Source organism: Trachurus trachurus, assembly GCF_905171665.1.
Source record: "Trachurus trachurus genome assembly, chromosome: 7".
Classification (NCBI taxonomy): Eukaryota; Metazoa; Chordata; class Actinopteri; order Carangiformes; family Carangidae; genus Trachurus; species Trachurus trachurus.
The window spans coordinates 9,856,010-9,882,461 of NC_139901.1; the positions used below are offsets into that span (position 1 = coordinate 9,856,010).

The 26,452-nt window shown below is 39.6% G+C and overlaps 1 protein-coding gene across 1 annotated transcript in view; it reads left to right on the plus strand.

Moving 5' to 3' along the window:
• Positions 1–12,018: 12,018 nt before the first annotated feature.
• Positions 12,019–26,452, plus strand: part of cpne9 (copine family member IX) — a gene marked incomplete at both ends in the record, with an annotated part of 98,329 nt that continues 83,895 nt past the window's right edge. The window contains 2 exons of the mRNA XM_083975460.1: positions 12,019–12,098; positions 14,580–14,620. Of these exons, the coding sequence (XP_083831586.1) occupies positions 12,019–12,098; positions 14,580–14,620 (121 nt within the window). The remainder of the gene's footprint in view (positions 12,099–14,579; positions 14,621–26,452) is intronic.

Here is a 26,452-nt window from a genome sequence, read left to right on the forward strand (position 1 = left end):
TAAACAGACCTCCACTGGTTCACTGGTCCACGGACCCCTGCTTGGTACAACCCGGGGAAGCCGTTTCTATGTGAGATGGGAAGAGGAGCGCGAGTCACACACACGTACAGTAAAATCACAATGGTCGTGTTCTTTCACACTTCTGCTAATCTAGAGTGAATGCAGTGATGTAAACTTAAGGAATCCTTTCAAGTCACCCCCCAAAACAATGCGAAATTTATGTTGTCACTCACCTTCAAAAACTCCTATTATATCTATTGTGTGTGTCCTTTGAAATGTGAAGGAGTAGAATTATTATAGAGCAGGAAAAATCAAACATATCAGGTGCAAAAGATGGTGAATAATTTGCACATCTGCACAGTAACCCCAACCCCAGTTGGGTTCAGGTGCAGGGCAAAAAAACAAACAAAAAAACAGCATAAATAAATAAATAAACATGAACTAATGAAGAGGACAGGCTGTTCCACACAATGAATTTGAGTTTTGTACAAGCTCTCCTTCTCCTTTTAATTTGATCACATCTTAAAAACCGAAGAATAACACGCCTGGAATTTTTCATTTTTTTCCACATAAAATGCTATTACAAATGTGATAAACATTAGATGTATTTTCATTACCCCTTTTGGGGCCTAAAGGCTTATTCTATTCATGTCATTGTCCTCCATTGTGGCCAATTAGGTAGGATGAAACAAAAGTAAGAGTCATGCTCTTACTTGTCTCACTTACTGTCTCACTTTATCCTGTTAGCATGCAAGTATTTGGTACCATACTGTTCAGTCATTGACCATGCTGTTGGACAGTCCATCTAGATGTTGAGATTTATCACTGGAAATGTGAGTTATGTGGTGGAGCAGTGGGAAAAGTGAAGGAATCACAGTCATTAGGATTCATCCTCTGGGAACAATGAACAACGACACACATTGTTGCCAATCTACAGGAGTGGAAACAGCATACTGCTGCTGAAAAAGTCAGGAAATCAGCATAGTCATTAAGATGATCTATCCTCAGGAGAACATGAGCTTTTTTCCAGTCTGGAACAAAGTAGTGGACCAACCAGCAAAAAAAAAGAAAATCCAGCCAATGAAATTAGTCTCTCCTCGTTTTAGCTTTGGTGATCATGCAGATTCCTGTTATCTCTTCATACAATAAGCGCTGCGTGGACACAGGATGTAAACATGAAAAATGAAAAAGCATGAAATTAGTGCTCAACAGCGGAGACTGCACTACAGTACTTACTTCCTGTCTTCTCTATTCAAGAGGTCTATTTTCTTCGGGCCAGGATGTTTCCTTGACTATTGAAGCTTTCATTTTTCTGTCCATTAAAAGCTCTGTTACTCACTCTGGGGAGAAACACATCTGCCCTCAAGCTAGCATATTCATGGGAAACTGGGTCAAGACAGTGGTCTATGAGCAAGTGTGTTTTAGAGGTGGAGCACACAAAGACTGTTGCACGTGATGAGAACTATAGGACCCTGATTCTGTCTTCAAGCAGGTTCTATTTGAGTTTGATAGAAAAAGAAAATGGGCAGCAGAGGTCTCGGAGGAGCAAAAGCACATTCCTTAATCTTTGCACATGCTTGACAATTCACATAGAAGTTTGATTAATAATGCACTTGGTTCAGTCTTTCTGTCATATCTTCTGGCTGCAGTGTGAGCTTAGAACACACGTAGCACATCTGGATGCTGTCTAAACAAACATGTATTTTTGCCCTCTGCTTCCACAGCACTCAGACTATCTTTCTTCATCCCGAGGCCTCCTGTCATCTGTTAGCAGCAGCAGGGGTGTTGACAAGTGAGTGTGTGTGTGTGTGTGTGTGTGTGTGTGTGTGTGCGTGTGTGCGTGCTGGCGCCTCTGTCTACGTGTATTTCATATGTGCACATGAGCAAGTGTGTAGGGATTTATGTGTGTCTGTGTTTGTGTGTGTGTGTGTGCGTGCTAAATTTGGCAGAGTGAGGGCAGAAGGTGCAGTGTAGCTGCTGAAGTGAGGACATGTCAGAGGAAGAAAATAGACTTGTACACAGTGAGGGTATGCCTCTTGAGGAATGAGAGGTGTTTTCAGAGAGACACACAGGGTTTGTGAATTTTGTGAGTGTGTCTGCATGACTGCATATGTGTGCATATGTTTTAAAATAGGCGGTGCTAACTGATTCGAGGACAACATGATGTTATAGTCTCATGCAGCTGTAAAATACCTCAGGAGAGTTGGAGGTGTGTGTTTGTATGTGTGTGTGTGTGTATTCATGTGTAATATCTATTAATATCACTTCAATCCCTTACTATCGATCATTATATTTTACACATTTAAAAATTTTGCAGCATGTGTGTTTAACACAGTATTTCTGCCATGTTTCCATCCCAGTACACAGTACATCATGGCTGCTCACATGATCCTGTCTAAGGTTGCCATCTGTTGGAATTAGAGCAACCTGCAAGTGTGGAACATAACATTTCCCAGTAATTCTCCAAGTACATCATAGAAATGAAGAGACTACAAAATCAAAACCAAACAAAAGACAAAAAACAACAACATAAAAAACAGCTGATATCCAGACAGGTCGATGTAAAGGCCAGAACATGAATACAAATGAAATAACCATTCTGCTGCTTGATCATTATGGTTACAATTTCACACACTTTTTTGATTTTGATTGACCTACAATTTCACTTGTGTACTGTGGTAACATCACAGTGTCTGATGATCTCTTATCTTAGATTAGTGCATCAAATCCTCCCAGAACCTCTCATTCAGAGTTAGGGAGAGGGGGTACTGTGGCTTCTGCATTGAGTTGACCTCTTGGCCACCATACAATACAGTAACAGCCATTATGCACTGAGAATTTTTTTGTGTTTGTTATTGTTGTTGTTGTTGTCCATGAACGGTATCAACAATGTGTTGGTGTGCCTTTTAGTACTCTGACTATTCAATTCAATATCTTTATTATCTTTATTGTTCACAATGTGGAAATTTGTCTTTGGCTTCACCACTTACAGTACGCATAAGACCACATAAAATACAATACATTAACACACAATAAATAGCATAGCAAAAGAGTAAAAGAATAAAAGAGTAAAAAGGTGATATACATAGCTCCAAAGTGTCCTGAAATGCATTTATGAATTTAATATTGTGATTGCATGAGGTATGAATGATTTCTTAAAAAAAAAAAAAAAAAAAAAATATATATATATATATATATATATATATATTTTTTTTTTCATCTTATCAGTCTTATCAAGAGCTTCAGCCAACATCATAAGACATGACAATGCATTCTCTTAGCAGCAGCAGTACTGCTTCAGGGCTGATTGGAGGCTATAGTGAGCAAAACAAGAGGTGTACTTTCCACCTCTGGAGAAACAGAAAAAATGAAACAAGCAAAACAACACGTAAGTAACCATGTTGGTGTTTCTGTGTAAGAAAATAAACTTCATTTTCTTGTTGCATCAAGTAAAATTCAAGTAAAGTGTTACCAAGTAAAATATGTATCCTTAAAGACAAACTAAAACACTTAAATTCGTACATCATCAATGATTTTATGCGTTACTATTCAGTGATCAAATTAACTTTATTTTTTCCAACATGTGGTGATTGCCAAGACAGAATTTAACTTGTTAGAGAGCACTAACTGCCATCCCACCTTCTACTTCTCTTTGCCCTGGTATACTGCAAACTCAGATTAGGCTTCTTTGCAGTCTTACTGTCATCTGCTCCTCAAATTCTCCTCAAACAGAAAAAAGACACTACCATCAAACACTAAAATGAAAATGGGAAGATATGTAGAAAGAAACTGCTTTCATCCACATATGAGTCAGGACCCAGTGTGAGATCCTCTTTTAGTGCAGTTAGTGCAGCGAGAGGTGAAAACTAAAGGGGACAAGGCCTTTGCTGAGGGGACCTGTGACATTTGAAACAACTTGCCAGAGGAGATTCACAGAGAATGAGTCATTTCAACACATTTTGAAATAAAAAGCTTTTATTATGTCATATCTATTAAATTGTATTTACATTTAACTTAGTTTTGTTTAAAAGCTATGTATTAGACTCATGAAGCAATTTATTACTTTTATCTAACAGTGCCATACAAAGTGTATTAACAACAACAACAATAATAATGATAATAGGAAGAGTTGAATTACTCATTATTACTGATATAGCCTACAGTAAGATGTATGTGAATATTTCAAATGCAAAACATGCAATGCTGTAGATTGAACACTAGGGGGGAGCATCTCATCAAACTGGTGCCATTACAGTTCAATCAGTTCTATTTCAATTGACATTTTTTTCACAGGCAGAGCCACTCTGTTATGATACAGGACTTCTTGCTATTTTTTATTTAAAATGAATAATTAATTCAATTTTTTGTGACACAACCTTTTGAAGGTGAAATGTAAAAGAAGGGAATTTTCAATAAGCAAATAACTCTGTAAGACACATTTGTTATGGGTGTTTTGACCGCTAGTTTTCATTAAGAGACATACAGAGCAGATTGTGTGTGAGATAATCAGAATTCACGTCACACTCTGACCCTCGACCATGAGACAGTAGGAGAGAATCAGTTGTCATGATGCTCCCCCCCTTCGTGACTTAGCTGGTTGTCTCACATCTTCACTATTTCCCCCCTTTCGCAGCTTCAGATGGTTTATTGAACATCCATTGTGTGTGCTCTGTTGTTCCAGTTGTCTCTGGTGCACAGTGCTGGTCCAGCTGATCACAGGCTGCATGTTGGCAGCGTTTGTGCTGGGTTTTGGGCCCTCAAACACCAGCCTAGGAAAATCAAATATGCTGTCACATCATCAAAGGCATTTCAAACTGTGATTTTGAGCCGATGATTGGAAATGGTCATACTCCACGGGCCTAGATATACAGTACACAGGAACACACCAGTAAAACAGAGCCCAGTTCATTCATCTGCTCTTTCAGAAAATCATTGTTGCAATAAGGAGACTGGCTGCTTCATTTCAGACCTTCTCTCATAATTACTGGGTGTGCACGTCTTTTTACTTTTATTGCTTTTCCTGTCTTACAGCTATACCTCCATCTCTTCCTCATCTCTTTTCTACAATCGCGCAGCCTTATCATAATGTGTTCCTGCCTGCCTCGTTACAATCAGCGTGTTCTTGTGTGTATTTGGGGGTAGATATGTATTTTTGAACCAGGAAGCATCTCATTTTGCACACTCAGACTCTCATCTTAATCAGAGAGAATTGTAAATGCAACAGAGATGAGAGGAGCTGTTTACTGTTAGTGCTATGCAAGTTGGTACAGTCGGCTACAGAGTACTGGAATCAATTTGAATTTCAAAAACATGTATTTAAATTGCAGCAAGAAATGGAAATGCTCTGCAGGTACAAGGGCGAAGACCACTTAAGTCAAGCTGGGTTGTCTGCTCCATATGGCTCAGTTTCTGTTTCACACATATATTAGTATTACTAACTTACTTACTACCACTATTATAAGCACTATGGGAGTATAATCGTAAGATCCTAGAAGTACCTAATTTCTGAAATCATAAATTTTAAAAAATATAATTGTTATGTCTTATAACTCATATAAGAAGCACATACATTGTTATAATAGAGTATTGACACTGAACAAATATCACATGAAAGGATATGTTTTGTGTCTAAGACTAAAAGTAGCTCGGAGTCCACAGTGACATGTTTATTAGTGTTTATATTTTCAGTATTCAACAAAAAATTCCATCTTTCCCTGACCTTTAGTGCTTTGGTTACCTAAACCGTAACCACATTCTGGTGTGACAGTTGTGCACTTTGTACTCTTGCCGTCTGCCCTTGGTACTCAAAAAGTGCAGTTGTATATTGGAGATAGGTTGGTAGCTCCTTTACAAGACACTTAAAGCTAGCCCCGCATGACCAGGCTCTTCAGAGAGGAGAAGAGCCTGGTTTCTGTTTTGTCTGCATTCTGGTTTCGGTCTTCTAGCGGATCCGGAAATCACTAAATTCACCAAAGTAAAAGTGTTCACCAACATAAAACTTATAAAATAGACAATATCTTGTAAGTACAATAAAAGAAAAAGGTTAACCTAATGGCTCAGGATTTTCTTGTAAATTATATTCCTTCAATTAAAAGGTTTCAGCGCATTTTATTAGCTTGGTGCTTTTATATTGACGGGAAGGCATGTCTCTCTCGCCCTGGTTCCGGTTGCTTACCAAAACAGTGAGTCAATGGCCCCAGACTACTCAAAGCCAACAGTTGGGTTTGGGTACAATGTTGACAATGTTCAACATTGTTAGTAGTTTAGTAGGACGCCGGCACGTTAGTACTATATGTACCATAGGTACATATCCAAAAAAGTATGCTAATGTTTTCCTAACATTTTTTTTTTAACACAAGGTAAACTGAGGCTCATTGGATGTCACCATATCCGAACCATTAGGAGCAGAACTCGACACTTCTCTTCACATGATAAAGACCAAAGTAAAACACAGAAGGTGAAAGGACTAATCCATCCATTGGCTATACTGCGTAGCGTATCCATGCAATCTCTGCTGACATGGGATGAAGGCGGGGGACATCCTGACAGCCAGTCTATCACAGGGTGGACCATTAAACCCATGGGCTAATATGTGTTTGGCTGTGGAATGAGTCAAAAACATTATTATATATTACATACATTATATTGGGTTTTCATTATTATTTCTTTTCAAAATCTCCTATTGTGCATTTGTTATTTGCTTTAGTCAGTGATAGTCACATTTTTGTGTTGTGAGACAACAAGGTAATACATTGTGATCTAGACAGTAATTGCTTAGTGTGTGTGGCTGTGTCTTTTAATGTCTTTACTAAAAGACTAAAGTAAAGATGGAGACTCATTCAGACTAATGGGCCTGTTTTAAGTCCTTGCAATCGCTTCATTAGTCATAATTAGACCAAAATTAAAGATTACAAATTCACTATCAGTAGCCTATAGAAAATTGAAGAAAAGTGTAATGTATCATGCTTTGGCAGCAATACATCTGTCTGTCTCACTGGATGGAAAAAAATCTCAAGAAATACCCAGAAGTCTATGTATAGACAAGTATCTTTGTGGTTACTGGCTCCTGAGGACCAATATACGTTACTTGTTCAATAAGACCAACTATATTTTTTATCACCCAGACTCAATACATATTGCCTGTTCTTTTTGAGCATACTGACTTCAGACAGGGTGGGTGGATACTGTTATAAGGAGAAGGCAGAAATATCAGAGGAGAATCAACACATAAGGAAAATGTCTTTATTTACTGTTGACTGGAGAATGCAGGAGGCTTTTACTGTTTGTCGGGTACCTGCTTTGCTCTGCAGCAAAATGGAAACTAAACAGGATTTTGCCTTTTTGGTTAATTAGCTGCCACTCCACACACACGCACACACATATATGTACACTATGTACACACACTCTAGCCTCTGTCCGCTTTGTCATCTGAACACACATCCTCTTATACTGTAGATCATCTACAGACAGGAGAGTGGAAATTGGGTAAATAACCACTTTTTCTTCTGTCTCTCACTCTACACTTTCATTTATTTCTTTTTCACCCCCCTGGCTCACATGTTTTTCCTCTTTCTTCTTTTCCCTCCATTTCTGACACACTCCCAATTTCACTCGCTGGCCATGAAAAATTTCAATTTCTGCCTGATCAGCTGCAAAACTGAGTGGATCCACACACACATACACAGAGCAAGATAGAGGAAAAGACATAGCTCGTAATAACATCTATTTGTCATTATTGGTGTGTGACAAGGCCAAAGGAGAACTGATCCAGTCACGCTCACTGTCCATTACCCCTGAACCAGCCCACAGATGGGTCTATTTCAGTCACATAATGATTCAACCTGTGTGTTTTACAGGAGATCAAGCTCCCCTGGTCTCTTCGGTGTTTTCCTCTCGAAGCTTTTTTCGTTGGACGTCTTCCATCACCCTTTAATCTCTGACTAAAACATTTAACATGACCTTTGTATTTTTTCTTTCTTTCTTTCTACCACTTTTCCTCCTGTCTTTGCCGCGTACGTACCCACTCCTCTTCCCTTTGTCTGATTCTCAGACCTTTTGTAGCTCAGTTCCAAAAAAACCCCAAATGCAGCACTTCAAAAACACAGCTATTTCTCACAGACTCTCAGAGATGTGATGCGGGTGATGAGGTCTCAGTGGGAGGCTTTACAGAATGTGTCATGATGCTCTCAGGAGAGACGATTTATAGAAAATTACTGAGTGGTCCTTCTTCCAGATTTAGAAGCGTAGATGTCTCATTAGAAGATGACAGCTTGTTTCTTTTGTTAAGCTAATTGACCATGGGTGTGACTGTTTGATTACCTGCTCCACTGAATATGTGCAGTCCATGATGTAGGCTAACTGTCCCTTTTCTTGTTAGAAGGTGAGCAGTAAGTATTTGAGCTGCCGCTTGAGTGTTAAAAAGCAATGCTTAAATTAAAATATGATGGTGTTTTCCATTTACGGTTTCCTCACATCAACCTTTCAGCCGCAGCACCTATCCATACCCATATCCAAATATGCAAACTGAGACACTACTACACTATAATATTGTCATCATCTGCATCATAATTTATTGATATCAGACAACCAGTAAGAAAGTTAAACTCATTCACTGCTGCTACACTCAAGTTAAATTTCACACATCATCTGCTGCATCAGACATGTTAAATGTGGGACTGCCATGTAAATTGGTAATAACAATGTACAGTAATGCTAGCAAACATAACAAACAGCATATTATCATTTTTTTTTTAAAGACTTAGAGTTATTTTATTATTATTATTTAATTTCTGTTGCTGACCACACATTTCAGTCCCCTACATACATGAAAGTCAGATCAATGACCCTGAACGACCTTTACTTTGAGATACATGAAAGGCATTCTCCTTCCTGTTATGGCCCAGAACATTGGCATCAGGCATAAATCATGAGGTGTAGAATTCCCAGATGTAACTCCTTTTACGGCTAACCTCCAACCTGACCCCTTCCCTACAAAAACCTACCCCACATTGACAACACACGTTTAAAAAAAAAACACCCAACCAGATTCAAGGACATTTAAGTGTAGGACTAACAGCCAGTCAGTGTAACGCGTCATACGCTGAACATGTTTTTTGTGAATGAACCTTAGTCATCGTGGTTTGGTAGAAGTTAGTGTGCAGCTCCAGAAACCAAACGACCTTTTGGTGAAACTGAAAGAAAATGTCACCAGAGTGCATGATGGACACAGAGCAGTCATACCAATCTGTCACCATTACAGAACAGAACCAGACTTTGGGAGGTTTCCTGGGGGGAATAAAAACTATAACATATTAGTTCATGGGGATACATTTCATTTATTTTTCCTCCAGCTTTCTTATCAATCATCCATCATTTTATGTACAAAAAAACAAAACAAAACAAAAAAAAGTAAGAAAAAATGCACCTGAAATTTCTAGGGTTTGGGAGACGTTGGGATTGCTGATCTAACATGAGAAATATTTAGACTACCGAGTCATTTATTTCAATTCTATATATTTCCTAAGCTAGCATTCAACATGGCTTTTGATGAATCCAAGTTAGCCAAGTCAGTTTGTCAGCCGTATTTGGGAATAAGTGCAATATTAACTAATTCATGTCAAGCATCAATGTACGCATTTCCGACATGCAAGACCCTTCCCTAATCTAAACCCAGAGCTGTTATTGCCAATGCCAATCCCAGGTGACACTAAGTGATGGCAGGGTACATACTGTTCAGAGTTACAATAGCTTCACAATAAAAAAAACAAAAAGAAAACACATACTTCTTAGAATTAGTCATCCATAAAATCCTTACAGTATAGGGAGACTCACTCACAATGCATTAATAGCAGTGGGCGTTGTAACACCTATATTGTTCTTCTCTAGTCCTATACTCAAGGTGATTTACACCACAATCCACATTCTCACAAAGTGAAAAAAGTGGAAAAACCTGCTCCAGTCACTGTCACTGTGCAAAATATAATATATAAATCATCATTATGAGTCTGATAATGAATGAAATTATGAATTCATGTTGCTTCAAGTTTTTTAAAGTCTTTTTTCAAGTAATAATGGACACTTTATGTGTCTTAGTCTTGGGCACTCCACATCGGCACTAAACTTCTTTCAGCAATTACAAGCAATTATACCATGCTGTTGTATTAAGTAGCAACACAATGTTTGCTTCTGACATAAACACAGAAACACATCAGTCAAAGTAAATGTTTTAAAAGTGGCGCAGCAGTTATACATTAATTAATAACATGGAGCAGCTGTGAATTAATGTTCCTGAACTGATGATCTTTTAATCACATAAAGTCCCAGGGTCTTTATCATTCATTACTAGTAAATAAATGTACACATCTGCGCATGTGTAGATGCATTAAAGCAGTGACTCGAGCACATAGGTTAAGTTTACATCCTGCTCCCTTATTATAAAGTGTCACTGCATCTGCTTTTCATTTCATTACCAGTGAACTTTGAACACACCATACAATTAACTTAAATATTCAGTGACACAGTCACAAATAAACCAGCTGATTGTTGCACAGTGTTTAAACAGATTAACCCTGTAGCAGTCTTTGGACCAGAAAGTGGATGCCCACTGACCCAAACTACTGTAGCTATGTACTGTAATGTCAGTTTCATTATTTCTTCCCCAGGCAGCAGAAACCATACAGTGCTGTAGACCTGAAATGATCAAATGATTAAAAATGGGTTGATTGACTGAAAAAAAATCCAGTATTTCATCCCTTCTCAAATGTACTTGCTGGTTGGGGTAGATACCCCCTCTCTATCAGGGGAGATCACCACTCTCTTTACAAAGGGCTAGTCCGCATCAACCTCCCTCATCCCTCACCTTCAAGACATTATCCTTTTACCACACACTCTCAGGACAGGCTGGCATCATGTGTTCCTGCAGTAAATACCACATTTATAGGGCACTAAAAATAATCATAATCCACAATTTTCAGAGCAGACTGAACATACTGATACTGACAGGTCTATATTTTAAAAAATGGTCTTGGTGTGTGACTCTTTTACATTATCTCTTACACTCTTTTTTAACTCGTCTTTACAGCTCTTATCATCTATCTGGTTGTGTCTCAATAAATGCACACTCTTTTAAATGACTGAAATATGTATCTTGGATTTTAATATTCCGTTTTGCTAAAGGCTATTTTGTTTTATTTTATGGACTGGGGTTTCACTTTTGATCTCAATGCGACTTTCTGATTAAATGTTGTTGGCTATAAATACAGGTAGGAAGGGTCAAATCGTGTGGACAGAACCTGGCGTCCCTGGGAAGCTGCCAACTATAATCCAGCCCTGTCTTTTAAAGAAACATTAGGGTTAAAATACCCTATAAAACGACTTTAATAACTTTGATATAAAACACAAGAAACGTATTGTTGCCGCAGAATAGAAAATGTGAACAGGCCACATTATGAGCAAGGAGGGGAGAAGGGGTTTGAGGAGGTCCAGGTTATAAGTGAAATACAGGCTTCATCGTCGTTGCGCGTTCAAGCCTATAGTGAAATACTCCATGCAGCACGTCGTTACCAGCCTAGGTAACAGGTGACTACATGTAAATGAATACATGACACACAGAGAGAGGCACAGGGAGAGGGAGCCCCGTGCTGTTGTCGGTGCCTCCGGTTGGCTGCGCTCTCCTCCTCTTCCTCCTCCTCCTCCTCCTCCTCCACCCCGGCGCCGGACAGACACGGGGAGCGCACCGTGAACGCACGAAGGATGGATGAACTTTAAATCTGCCTCACAACTTTCACCGCCTCTCACTCACTCACTCTCTTTCTCTCTCTTCCTCTGTCTGTCCGCCTCTTTCTCTCAGTCTCTTTCCTCTGCTCTCCTGCTCCACAAGCGGAACAAACCAGGGGGGGGCTTGGGGGGGCGCAGATCTCGACAATGGATTTACCGCTATCACGATCCCGCTGTGAATGATCCGACCTGTTCTTGTTCCTCTTCTTTCTTCGTGGAGGCTCACCGGCGTCTTGAGTCGAGATGATGGCATCAATCGGGGAATTCGACCCTCTCAACACCAGAGTCCCTGCAACTAAAATAGAAGTTACCGTGTCGTGCAGGTGAGGTCCAACTCTCCTTTCTATACATGGAGATCAGAAAAATCAGATGGAAAGTCTCTCATTTCACCTGCATCTCGTCAAATAGTGTGGATTTTAAATGTAGATTTACCATGCAAGTCATTTCAATGAAATCTATCTATCTATCTATCTATCTATCTATCTATCTATCTATCTATCTATCTATCTATCTATCTATCTATCTATCTATCTATCTATCTATCTATCTGAGTGCAGTAGAGCCTTTAGTGTGTTTAAGTGCTTTCTCGCTCATGCATAACCTTTTACTTTCTGCTGCCCTCTGCTCTCAGGTAAATGGTTAATCCCATCACCAATATGCATGAAAGCCACAAAAAAAAAGAAAAAAAAAAATCCTTCAGCCTCTGGTGCTTTCAGTCCCGCCAGTGGCCCAGTGGACCACCACTGATATTCATAGGCGTTCACAGGTGGACTGCTGGTGCTTATACGTGAAGGGTTCTACACAGAAATGCAGCCAGTAAAATGTGGCTTCGTTATTAAAACTGAATTTATAACACTGACATAGAGCTTACATACATGTAGCTGCCTTAGCTGAATGGTTGGCTGCTCTGCTCACCAGTAAAAACCCAGTCGGGGTTTTTCTGCAGACTATCTCTCTGCCTGCCTGGTCGTGTGCTGACTGTCTTTCTAAACCACTCTTGAATAATGAATAACTGTTGGTCCTGGATGGTCCCTCCTGAGATCAGACACTGGCTTGAAATGGCCAGACACCTGGGTTAGACAGCCACCCCTAAAACCTGGGACTGGGGTGTGGGGGGGGGAGTGGAGGAGAAGAAGATTTATGATCTTGTGCTTCCACTGTGAAATCACATTTCACACATCTTTAAGTTATTGATCAAGTCTACATCCTGTTTCTGCCTTGAATTAAGATCTTTGGTTACATCACAGCAGATACTGGTCATCTTAGTGTAATGTGGACTCAGGGGACTAAAGGAAGGAGTTAGCCTGATTCTGTCAGCAGGTAACAAAATCCACCTACCTGCAGCTTCACAGCAGCAGGGATTAACATGTTTTTATCTGATTTAATTTGTGTGATCAAAAACTGAGTATGGCCAGTTTGGGTTTTATGTGTGGGTCCAATAATTCACCATCTGTAATGAGCTGTAGAGTTGTTGGTAAGCAGCCTATTATTGTATTTTTGTTTTTTGTTTTTACCTGTTCACAGAGCAAGGCTGTTTCTACCTTTTCCAGTCTTTATGCTAAGGTAACGAGTTGCTGACTGGTTTGGACACATGATAAATCTCAAGATCTTATTTGTGGATCTCAGAAAAACACTTGAAGCAACACTTGTCGTCTGATGTCCATCTCAGTTGACCACATGGTGGAGCTACAGCAGTCACATTCACATCATGACCAATAACTTTGAACTCTGTACCACAGAAACCAAATCATGTTGTCCTACAATCCCACTGGAGGTCCCCTCTCTGTCCTTGGTCCACCCATTTGAAATTTGGTTCAAAATAGTGATTGCTCAGTAAAGCTGAATGGCAAAATATCAGCTTACATTCTGATGTGGGTAACACTTTATTGTAATGGGTCCTTGTTCCTGTGTATCTACCTAATTAATTACAGTGTAATTACCTATGTAACCGTATGTAATAACATGTACTTACACTGTAAATACATACTGTAGTGTATTTTGGGGTACTTACAGGTCCTTGTTACACTTGTAATAAGAAATGCCAAAGTGGCCTCTCTCTTTGCACAAGCATTTCTTATTACAAGTGTAACAAGGACCTGTAAGTACACGAAAATACACTATGTATTTACAATGTAAGTACATGTTATTACATACGGTTACGTAGGTAATTACACTGTAATTAATTAGGTAGATACACAGGAACAAGGACCCCTTAAAATAAAGTGTTACCCTGATGTGTTGTTGTAATGAATCAACTAAGACATGAGAGTAAAGACAAACAAACAGACAAAAAAACCCGTCTGCTGTAAGGTAAGTAGGTACAGTATGTATCATAACCTAACATCTCAATAACCTCCACTTAAGTCATACATCCACATGTGTCTGTTCACTCACCTTGATAATATTCTTAGAGTTGTTTTATTGACCAAAGCCACATCCATACGACTAATACTAGTTACAGGAAGTGGTTCAATCAGAGACATCAAGGCTTGTTTATCTTCTTCCTCCTGAAGGTCATCTTCATCAGCCTTTGATCAGTAACCCACCGTCCACTGGGCTTAACTGCTGTTTGCATTTCGGGGCGGAGGTTGGCAGCACAATATTTTCGGATGGTTTCACACAATTATCTGGGGAGCAATTTAAATCTACCCATTAACTACTCTCGGGCTTAGCTGAGAGTTTTAGAAACACTCAGGAGAGCAAAGAACAAAATATAGAAATGTTAACAGAGGAATTTCGTGCCTCAGAATAATGAAAAGGGCTGAAAGAATCTATTCAGACCTGCACTTTGTCTGTCTCCACAGGAGTCTTCTGGATGTGGACACGTTCTCCAAGTCAGATCCTGGTATGTAGGAACTCTTTATTGTCTCTGAATAAGCACCCAAATGCTGGTAATAAAAGAAAATTGTCTGTTTTGTCGCTCGATATTGCTTCAGGGAATAAATAATTTAACAGGCAATTTCATATTGAACTGTGAATGAACTGAAGATTTATTTATTGCATTTTATCCAAGGAAGATTCTCTGTTGTATTTTTTTTTTTTTTCATTATAGCATTGGTTATTTATTTATACACCAGAATTAGTTGTGCTTCTTCACAGGAAAAATTAGACATAATGAGTGATGTTCTGTTCTCCGGTGGTACTGTTTTGAAAAAAAACAAAAAACAAAACTGAGAAGGTCAGAGCTATCAGTGAGTGACAACACTGCTGATAAAATACAAGAAAGGCAAAGGACAATAAAGAACAAGGACAAGATTAAGGAGGGAGTGAAAAGTGAAGGTTGAAGAATGGTCAGGATGTAGGGTTGGCAGAAAAATCACAGGGGGAGGAATTAGGAGGATGAGGAGGATTGGCAGAGCGGGAGGACAATGGGTTAAAAAAAAACCTGGTTCTGAACCTGCATGTGCTCGTTCTATTACTGGGATGAATCCCACAGCGTCCCATGGCCTTTCACCCCTCATGTACTATCTCAGTGAAGACACAGGGATGCTTTTATCTTCTGGATGGAATCAAATTCCCCTTCTCAAACCTAATAATCAGTAATTGTATCATCTGAGAACTTTGCAACGCCAACAGTGTCAACAATTGAGGAATCTGTTATCCTTGTTTCCTGCTTATACCACAGTCAGGTGCTGATAAAATTACATAACAGAACATACAGTACGTTCAGTGACAAAGATATTGATTAAGATATATATCTTGGGCCCTATGGATTAAACAGGAAACAGAAAATACTATATTCCCCAAGGCTGAGGCAGGAGTTTGAGAATCCTGAACACCTTTCCCTGATTAGTTTCAGCATTTATAGGTCCAATATTTTACACTGTGTTTTATTTAAAGTGTTGATCCATAAGAAGATAATGTGTTGTTTCAAAATACCAAAACTCATCTCAACGTAGTTTTACATCTCCTCTCTCAGGCCTCTCTCTGGAGCTGTACTAACAACAGGTTGGTGTAAAAACAAACAAACAAACAAACAAAACATCAGGTCTGTGTCAGCCAATCAGAAGAGAGAAAACTCTGAGCCTCTCTTTTTATCGACCAACTGACCCAATGACAATACAGCTTTTGTTAAATGAATGTTAACACTCAGAGAAGCCAGATCCTGCAAGTTTGGATGGTGGGTCCAGATGGGCAGGGCTTGCGGTATCTGAGAACAGTGACTTGTTGTGACATCACAAAGTTACAGAATTCCTGTCGGTTGGTTTCGAGGCTCACTTTCGAAATACAGGCATTTTTCTGTGGACTGGGACTATAATGCTTACAGTATCAATATACCTGTAGGACATAGAGCTGCTTGATAATTAAGAAACACACAAAAACCCACCTTTATTACAGACCTTTATGGGAACATATTCAGCAAACAACAACAAAGCCCCTCCCGCTACACACTATTATTAAAACTGTCGGTTTCTCTCTCCTTCTCACTCTGTTATGTGAGACTTTTCCTCATCTCATTTTCCTCTCTTCTCTCCGCTGTAGCTCCCTCAAACCCACAGGCCACAGCTTCACTGTGGCTAATGTAGCCAAATTTCAAAGTCTCTTTCTTTCCTGTGCCGACCTTTGGTTGATATTAACTTTCAGTTTCATGCAAATATTAAAATGTGTTTGAAGTTTAATATGCTTGGTCTGTACGGACAAGCTATTTCTGGTATTTTATTGGTTATTTAGGCTACTTTGGTCGCCTGATGTTAAACAACAACAACCAGACAATCACAGTCAAAGTGTACTGTAGATGCAGGTTCAGTCATATCGTCAGTAAGATGCAGATGCACAGCTGGTGTAGAAAACATACAAAATTACTGAGAGCTTGGATAAATGGTAGATTAACATGTTTTTTTTTTTGCCTAAAAGTGCACAAATCACAGATGTAATGGGTGGAAAATGTTCAGTATCTGGAGATGGATACCTCTCGGTTCGCTGTGAGTGCAGATTTAGTTATTAGTTCCAGTGATTTTGTCAGAACCTGGATTTAAAATGATGCAATGTACTGAAGGGGATGGATGTGTCTGCACAGACGCTGGAGAGTTTTGAGTGAGAGCAGCTCCCACTCTTACTGTGTGTTCATGGCTCTTAAAAGAATTGTGTCTGTCTGTCAGACGCGATAATCAATACTTTGCTGATCAGTTTGACGTGTGAGTGGAGTTTGGTGTGTGTGAGTGTCAGACTGATGGCTTCAGATGGAAAGAGCATAGCTGGATCTTTTTTTTTATGATCCTGCAGATGATAAATAATATTTATAATGTCGTGTCTTGACAGTTTGTTATGAGTGAAGCCTTGCCTGCAGTCAACAGATATTTGTTTCCACTGATGTAACAAATAGCACAGGATCTACTTTGACACAACAGTAGGGTTATAATCATACTGTATCATTATCATGCTTCCGCACCGGTTATGGCCAGGCCCCACCCCAACCCACTTTCATGAACATAATATCTCAGTAACACTCAGATTTGGCACAAAATGTTAAAGGACAATTACGGGCCAGGGGCAGTAGTTTCCTAATATTTTAGGCCTAAAAGAAGGATTCTGAAGTTTTTCCTTTTAATTGCACCTGTTTTGTAGTAGTTCTGTCTCTGCATCGCCACGACAGCAATGAATGGGAGTAGACCGTTCTTACGCTTAAGCTGCTTACATCCCTCGAAACCACATTTCTTTCCACAGACAGCATCAGATGGCTATTAAAACACACAGCGAGGGAATTGTTTACTTCAAGCAAGCGGACATGTTTGTAAACAGAGCTCTAATACGAAGTCTTGCGAAGTTTTGTGCGAACTCGCAAAGTCTTGCCTGAGAGTCAAGTTGACGGCTAACTATGTTTACAGGCCATCTGAAGCTCTCCGGTTTGTTTTATCAACAAAGGAATATCAACTCAGAGCCACACAACGTCTTTGTAACAGTAAGAGTAAGTCTGAATATTGTTTATTCTGGTTGTAAACATACTGAGTGTGTCAACTTGTTCACTAGACTTTTTATTACAGCTCCGTTGGCTTTCTTCAAGTAATGAGGTAATGGGAACAAACAGAACTAACAGAACTACCACAAAACAGGAGCAATTAAAAAGAATATCTTCAGAATCCTTCTTTTAGACCTAAAATATTATTATTTAACTTGGATTGCGTGTGTGAGCTCACAAAACACATTTTCTGCCTCTTGAATGTGACATCTCAAGACCACCTTCATCCATGTGTTTACATTAGGCAATAAACATTTAAATAAAGATGAAACAAACATGAGTTTTGTGGACAACTTGTTCTGCCTAAACACCTCTGGCCAATATTCAACACTTTAACTCAGGAAAATGAGACTGTGACCATATCTCCCTAAAGTGCAAGCCTGAGGTGGTAATTCCAATTAAAGCAGAAGTAAGCGATCCGGTCGTTTTGGCTAATGCTGCGTTCCCGGCCGGCTTTTGAAACCGTAAATTACAGCTTCAAGTCACAATTTACGACTTTGTAGCGTTCCAGGCAACCCACTCGTGTTTTTCCGACCTGTTTTACCGGTGAAAGTCACTATAACGGCCACTCGTAACGTCCGACCCGTGAACTCGTACCAGATCGAACTGGTAGAACTTCACAGGTCGGAAAAACACGAGTTACGAGTTGCCTTGAACGCACCATAACAGTCCTCGTCCCTACATCACCACATTCACGGCGTCTCTTGGCTGCACACACAGCCCTGCATGCCGTTCTCTCTCCTCATTGGATAAAAACTGTAGGATACGATAAATGTTTTCTCCTCGGCTCAGAGCAGAGCAGAGTGACTGACAGACCCGTGTTTCGGTCCAAACACTCTATGTAAGTGATTGTTGTCGGAAGATATAACTATTTAAGACTTATATTAAAGCAGATATCAGTGGAATGTTTTTGTTAATATAAGTCCTAAATAGTCCTATTTTCCGTCAGCAATCACTTACATGAAGTATTTCAGCCTAAACACGAGTCTCTCCGTCACTCTGCTCTGCTGTAACCCGAGGAGAAAATTTTCCTTGTGGGATACAAGTGTTATCCAATGAGGAGAGAGAACGGCATGAAGGGCTGTGTGTGCAGCCAAGGGATGCGCGTGAATGTGGTGACGTAGCACGAGGACCAATTGATGCCTGACAAGGGCGGGGGCTGCTAACTCATGGTGCGTTCAAAGAAACTCGTACTTTGTGTTTTTCCTTCCTGTGAAGTCATACCAGTTCGATCTGGTACGAGTTCACGGGTCGGAAGTTACGAGTGGCCGTTATAGGGAACTTTCACAGACAACAGGATGGTAAAAACACGAGCTACGGGTTACCTGGAACGCTACCAAGTCGTAGTTGTGACTTGAAGCTGTAACTTACGGTTTCAAAAGCCTGCCTTGAACGCAGCATTAGCCGAAACGGCCGTGAAGCTGATATCTGCTTTAACACAAATATATCACTTACTTCTGCTTTAATATGCCATATAAGGCTGACTGGTGTGTAGCTTCAGTTAGCATTGCCAATGTCGCTACCCTCCATTCTTCAGTGGAGTTTGCTATCTACTAGAGCCAGTAATCTAGAACCAAGACAACAGTATTAATAACAGTATTTTGATTGGTTGCTCTCAATTCATATTTACTACTTGTCCATAATTATGATGTCGTGGCACTACAGTCTGAATGTTTGTCTATAAATTTTGGTAATGGCTGGAAAACCATCACTTTTATTTATTTTTGAAGGCCTAATTCTATGTTGGAAAAAATCAGCTGGTGCTGTAGATGGCCAAACATGCCTCCACTGGAATTAGTCTGGCTCTGATGAGGCAGTTAAAAGTGCTGGAAAGAGACAAGAATGTACAATCTTGAGAGTGACAGGAACTACAGGAGCGTGGTGCAGGCTATTGTTAGTCGGCGAGTGAACACGGTACAAAAGATGTTAGCGTTTATTTCATTTGATGCTGTAAAACATTAATCAAACTTAGGTGACTTTTACAAGGGACTGACACTGACATACTTTCCTCCAGCCACAGCTGTGTTTAATCCAGAATAAACAATAAGCATTTTTATCGGCGCTGATGTTGACGCGCTGTCACTGAACAATCATCAGAGCAAAAACTGTGGCAGAGGGAAACACAAAGGAGATGTTGCAGTTGGGAACAAATCTGAGTGTGTTTGCGGCTGTGAGGAGACTACACAAAGAGGCATGTGAACATAATCACAGGGAGTCAATTGTCCCTGCACCTGATGAACCACAAGTTTTAGTAGTGCATCCCAGTTATGCCCTGATGACAGGAGAGCTTTCTACCTTTTACCATTTGCTTGTGGAGTCAAGAGCAGTGTGGCATATTTGGGAGCCACTAGGGCGCCGCTTTCTCACACAGATGTTATAATTAATCAGTCAGATAGACGGGCGGTAAATGAATTACACAAATCACAGCTGGAGAGCACAGCTGTCTAACTCCTTACCCAGGCTGGTCTTGAGGTCCTGGTGATAATGTCTGTGACTGGCTACAGATGTGCAGGGCAGCCTGAGGAGCCACCGGGCTCCAAGCAGTAGAAACGGGGAGAGGTGGTGCATGAGCTTCTTCCTCAGTCAGTCCAACACAAACAGATGTGATGAACAGTAGCATGTGCTGCCTGTTGCCGTGTGCACCACAGCTGGAAGATTTAATTAAGAAAGAAGCTATTAGCAATTGTAAAGGAAGGAGCACAGACAGCAAGGAAAGGTAGAGATTTAAAAGATATTTTTTTTCTTTCTTTTTTTTTTTTTTTTTTACCAAAGTACGAGTTGTGAGATTACAAAAAAAAAAAAAAATATATATATATATATATATTGTGTGGAAATTTGCTGACATTAGTGTTCTCCTTATAATAAGTAGTAACATAGTCTTTGAAGTAGTTGTAGTTAAACCTTGTAGTAATCATGTTGACTCCATCAGAGGAGACATCTGTGTCCTGACTACAATAAACCTGGGGCAAGAGGAAGGACATAGGGTGACCTACGTATAACCTTGTTAACTAACACATCCAGGTTGTAAATACCTACAGTATAGGTAAAACAATAACTGGGGGTGGCTACAGCACTATTTGGGGTGGGCATCTGTTATGCCTAGGAAAGCTAAAAGTAATGAAGTAACCAGAGTCATAAATTGGGATATAAGAAGGGACTGCAATCTCTGTTCTGGGGGCACTACTCTGAACTGCTGTCTGCTGTGTAGTTTTGTGTTCTCTTCCATTCTTTGACTCTCCACAGGCAGAACCAAATTTTCTACAACAATATGTTGTAAACGTTGTGAGAATATATGAATAGAAACAGAGGAAGGTAGGAATAGAATTAGATGGAGATGGAAATTAATGCAAATAGCACAATGATGTGCATCAATCCCCCATACATACATGTAAATGTCCCTATATTCAGAGTGATGTTGGTGTATGTTACTTAAAAGGAGAATATTATCCCCAACGTCAGTCTCCAACCATGCATGGATAAGCAGTATGGCTATGGGTGAATAGATGGATATCTTTAGGGTATACAAGTGGATCGTAAATGTACATCAGAAGAAATGCACATTAAAAAACATAAGCATTTTTTGTTGCAAACATGGTTGTGATATGTTTAATTTAGAAATTCAAGTTTATTAAAATAACATGCATATGTAATTCTGTATAATTTAATATGATTAATGTTATTAATATTCAATTGGAGGGTAAGGATAACTATTCATTTCTCTCATTTTAAACATCTATCTACGTTCTTAGACTTTGGGAACCCACTGACAGGCTTTTGGATGGATAAATATATCAATAACATGTGCACAATATAAGCATAAATAAAGACATATTTGTTTGGGCAAGGCATATTTTCACTTTAAAATAGGTTTTATTACTTTTTCTTATATACATACAGGGTGTTTTTTTATGTTATGGTGATTATGGAAATCCTATATCACATTTGCATATGGCACAGAATTAGCAAATTAGGTTTAGGTGAAACATTTGCATAAATCTTAATCTCAGGTCTGAAACAGGAGGATGGTATTTGAACAATACATTTGGATGTGCAGTAGATGCTCTACGTTGGAAGAGTAATTTTCAAACTAGGAGTAGAGCAATAAATTGATCTGGATGGTTTCAACCTGTCTCTGTCTGTTCCTATATTAAAGCTCCTTGGGGTCTTGACAGTCCTCCTTTTAAGCTTTGATCATTCTGAGGTTTCATGCACATATATAATGATATAAAGTGGGTCATTCTGTGAGCTGCTGCCACCTGACCTGTTGCCTTTAATAAATGTATAATAACAGGAACTGAGGTAGGTACTGAAGTATATCACATCCATTTGCTTCCATTTACAAGACCTTTTAGATACGTTTTTAATAAAAGGTAAAGTTCCCCTTTGGCACCAAAGCATCCAGGACTGCTGCTGAGCACCATGTCTCCAGAGCTGTCTGAGGTAGGCTATATTTATACTGTTATGAGATTTTACACCACAATTCTCAGAGTCTCTGTCACTCATACCTTTTTATGCCTGGCATATGTATACAGGTCATCTGTCCATCTGACTGACTGACTGTCTGTCTGACTGACCTTGAGGGAATGTCCTCAAATTTGGCAAAACAGGGTGAATTAATCAGATCTTGGTGGTCAAATATAAAGATTTAAGCTCATGCCAACCTCACAAAACAGTATTTTGGCCTTGTAAACTCTTTTTTTGTGAATTATTTTATATACTTTAAATAGGATTTTTTTTTTAATTATTTTGGAAATGTTGGTCTCTTGACTAGTGATGATGATGATGTTATTGCAATTATAATCATTTTTGCAAGTTTTGTAATGACATTGTCATACATTGTGGCTTATTATCTTCTTGTTCATCTCACTTTGATCATTTTTATTGCAAAATTGTCAAGCAGACAGACTGACAGACATTAAAAATGACTCTAGTATTCCAACACTAAAACCTTTAATTCATATCTGCAATTTGCATGATAAAAGGGTGTTACCTGGTGTCCATTTATCAATCTAATATTTCCACTAAAACAAATGATGATACTATGCTGTAAAAATCCTGGTTTTCTGGTTAAAGGTCAAGGTGACTGTGCTTTCACAAAACATGTTTTTTTGGCCATAAATGATGAATTCATACTCTAATTATAACACAGTATAACTCAAATGCCAAGGAGGATAGAAATGATTTTATATCCAGATGGTCGAAGGTCAACTTACCCTCGACATAATAAGACAGAAACATTTATCCCCATTAATTAACAGTGTAGCTCCGGAAGGGGAGATTGTGACCATGTAACCTGCAACTTGGCTGGTTGGGCAAGATATATGATCATGAGGAGTAGTTCTGGATGTAATTAATGCCAGTGTGAGCTTTCCTGGTGGTCTTTTATTATATTTTGTGAGGTATCATGCTGTGTTTTGTCTGAGATAGAAGAGTTTGGGCATGATTATTCAGTTGGCTTCTCCAGCATGAACCAGTTTTCAGTGCTGTCAGGAACCCCTCCCCAGAAAGCAATCATTTCAGTGGCACTGTCACACATTGTCTTGGACAATGACAGGGAAATGCATCCCACTGGATATTATTCTGTAATGTGAAAGATGTTGATTGTTAAGTGGGAGGATAAAGTAATTGTCACCATGATGAGTTAGATGTTAACCCCCGTCCTCACGGTGTTATAGCAGTGTGTTGGAATCAGATCAGCCTTCAATCTCATGGATGTGCAGTATTACTCGAACCAATCTTCCTGGATAGTTGCAAACTGCCACTTATCTAACCATGTAGAGAAAAACCTGCCAATCAACTCAGCCTGGAACAGACTACTGTCACAGGAAGCCGAAATGACTGACAGCCTTAACAACCACTTATCTGACGATGCGTTCACTGCTGTCCAGGAAATTGCAGTGACTGAGCTGCAACAGCCCGTTGATCCCGAACATGCGAGCTGACATTTCTGACCGCCGCAATCATTGTAATGTAACTGTAACTGAACTATATCGCTTTCAATTGGTTAAAAAAAAAAAAGGTTGAGAGCTGTTGTATCCACTTGCCAGAGTATTATTGGTACAAGTATTGGAATACTACTTGTCCACAGGTGGACCCCTGATTTGTTCACTCTCACAGCTGCTCCCTGCGTTCAGCCTTCGAGACAGTCGAGTCTCAGCTGTTGTATATTTTCCAAATTTACATGGGACCGAATGCCATGGCAGCTACGTAACTGTGGTGTATGACTGGAAAAATGTATAGTAATTGACCATGTGGGTGCCATGCAGGAGAGAGGAGATTGGCCGACTCATTTAGCCGAACGTTCCTTTTCCACTTCTTATGTAAATGATTTAATCAAATTAGACAAGCTTAATCAGGGCTACACGTATAGCAGGACTGCTCATTGTGTTTGTACTAAATATAGCAAGTCCAGAATACACTGAGAAGATACACAACATTATACACAATCAGGTCAGAAAGAGTTTGTTAGCTTCAGAGATGAAGGTGAGTTAATCACTCTACTATCATTCAGATTTAATAGGTATAGCAATCAGTAAGTGGGTCAGCGGCATCGCAGGCTTGAGAGGAAGCTGTGGTTTGGTTAACGAGGTGAAGGAGAGAAGGGAAGTGGTGGAATATGAAAGAAAAGATATACTAAAAAGAAAAATGGCACACACATCAGAGGCTCTACTGTGTACCATAACCAAAGCAATTAAAACGCCTTAGTCACTATTTGAATGATTGTGGATGATATGATACATTTTCATTATGTGATCACGTTCATTAACTATAGTCATTACTCCCTACTTACTGTCAATGGCATTATACTGTATGTAAAGGACTAAACCCATTGTGCATTTCATTAGGAAGACCTGTGCACCTGCTAAGACCTGCAGATACAGGTCAGGAGTTTCAGAGGGAGGTGACCTCAGTGAGCCGATTGTTGGCAGGCTAGTTTTTCTCAAAAAGGCTGATCTCCCCTGCAGTTTTTTTTTTTTCACACAACAGTCTCAAGAGTATTTTTACTCTGAGTGGAGCCAAAGGATAAAAACATCCAGTGAGCAGCAGTGGTTCTGTGGATGGAAGCACCTTGTTGATGAGAAGTGTCTGAAGATGTTTGGGATTTAAGGCTCAAACGGCATGGGGTCATGGGGTTGTAATCAATTATTTAGCTTATTGGTTGGGAACACTGATCTGCGGGATACTTGCCATGGTTCTAAACAACGGAGGAAATTGTTACAGCATCTTGCCCCAACAAATTCAATATCAGAACAGAAAAATAGAAGCAAACAACTTTTTTGTATCATGATAATATACTGAGTAGGGGAATAATGACATTTAGAGCAGTGATATTCATTGCTGTTACATAAATAAATCATCACGGAGCAGCACTGACAGAAAATATACTATGATTCATATGATTTATATAATAATAAAAATCCTTTTTCACTGTTTTTCTTATGAAATCTGTTATTTCTGTGCCACCACTAGTGGATATGAAATCCAGACAATCACTGCTTAAAAGTACTGGTATCTTTATTTTTGTTTAAAAGAGAGAGAGAGAAAGAAAAAACTCATCTCAAGAGCTCAGTGGAAATGCCTCTCGAGCTCTGTTTTCCTGTGTTCTTTATCACAATCGCTCATATTTTTGAGGAGCAAAAGAAGTAGGGTAATTGCTAGACTGAGACCACTGAGACATGCCCGCCTCTGCTGCACTAGCTGCAATCATTTCACAATTCCCAGATGTGAACTATTTACTCATATACAATGTCAGACTACTTCTCTGCTGGGAATTCTGTTGTCACACACCATCAGTTTTATGGTCTTTCTTTTTGGCATTAACACGGCGGATCTCTCTGGACATGATGCCAGTCTATCACGTGGCTGATATAAAGAAACAAACAACCATTTACTCCGACTGGCAGTTTTATTAATTCACTTGCACGTCTTTGGACTGGACTAATCATTATGCAACAGTTTAAATCATTGTGCGACACTTTTCTTTTCTTTTACTGCTCTTGTGTGTGTTTTCTGGCTGTGCTGTGATGCTTTCTACTTCTGCTGTTTTAAATGCCGCTTATTCTGGTGCTCCCACTTTGAGTATACCCAATCATCCCCGAGTAAACCTCAAGCCCCACCCAGGAGTTTTTCAGGCCCGCCTGGAGTACCTACTTCAAGGCAGGGACTTGTTTAGCCCCCGTCAAATTTCTGGGAGATTGTTCTTTGGGGGCAGTTCCTGCTATGGAGACACGTGCCAACAGCCCTGGGCCTGTGAAATTACCCCAAAGTTCCTACAGTGGAAATGTGAACTCACACAGAAAGGCCTCTTTAAGCCGGCAGCTTCTTGCTGAGATTAAACTTTGATAACCACTAGAGCGTTATATAATAGGACATTGTTTTACTCAATGGAAACATGTGCATTCTGTGATTTCTAGTGCCAGTTTCCTGACAGTTGTTAGTATCTCAGTCTAATCCACTGTTCTGAGAAAAAAAAAAAAAAAACAGCTTTTTCACAAACTGGAATACTTCCCTGTTGTTCAGGATAGCACATGTCCCTGTGTTGTGTGTCACATCCCATCACAGACTTAAAATCACAGCTTCAACACACAAAAGCCCATTGTGTTGTGTGTAGTGTAGCGATATAACAGGCCTTTGTGGTGGTTTTTCCACATTTTTCAAGGCACTGGAGGTGCACCCAGCTTTAGCAATGAAGGTCATTGCTCATTGTGCCATTTTGCACAA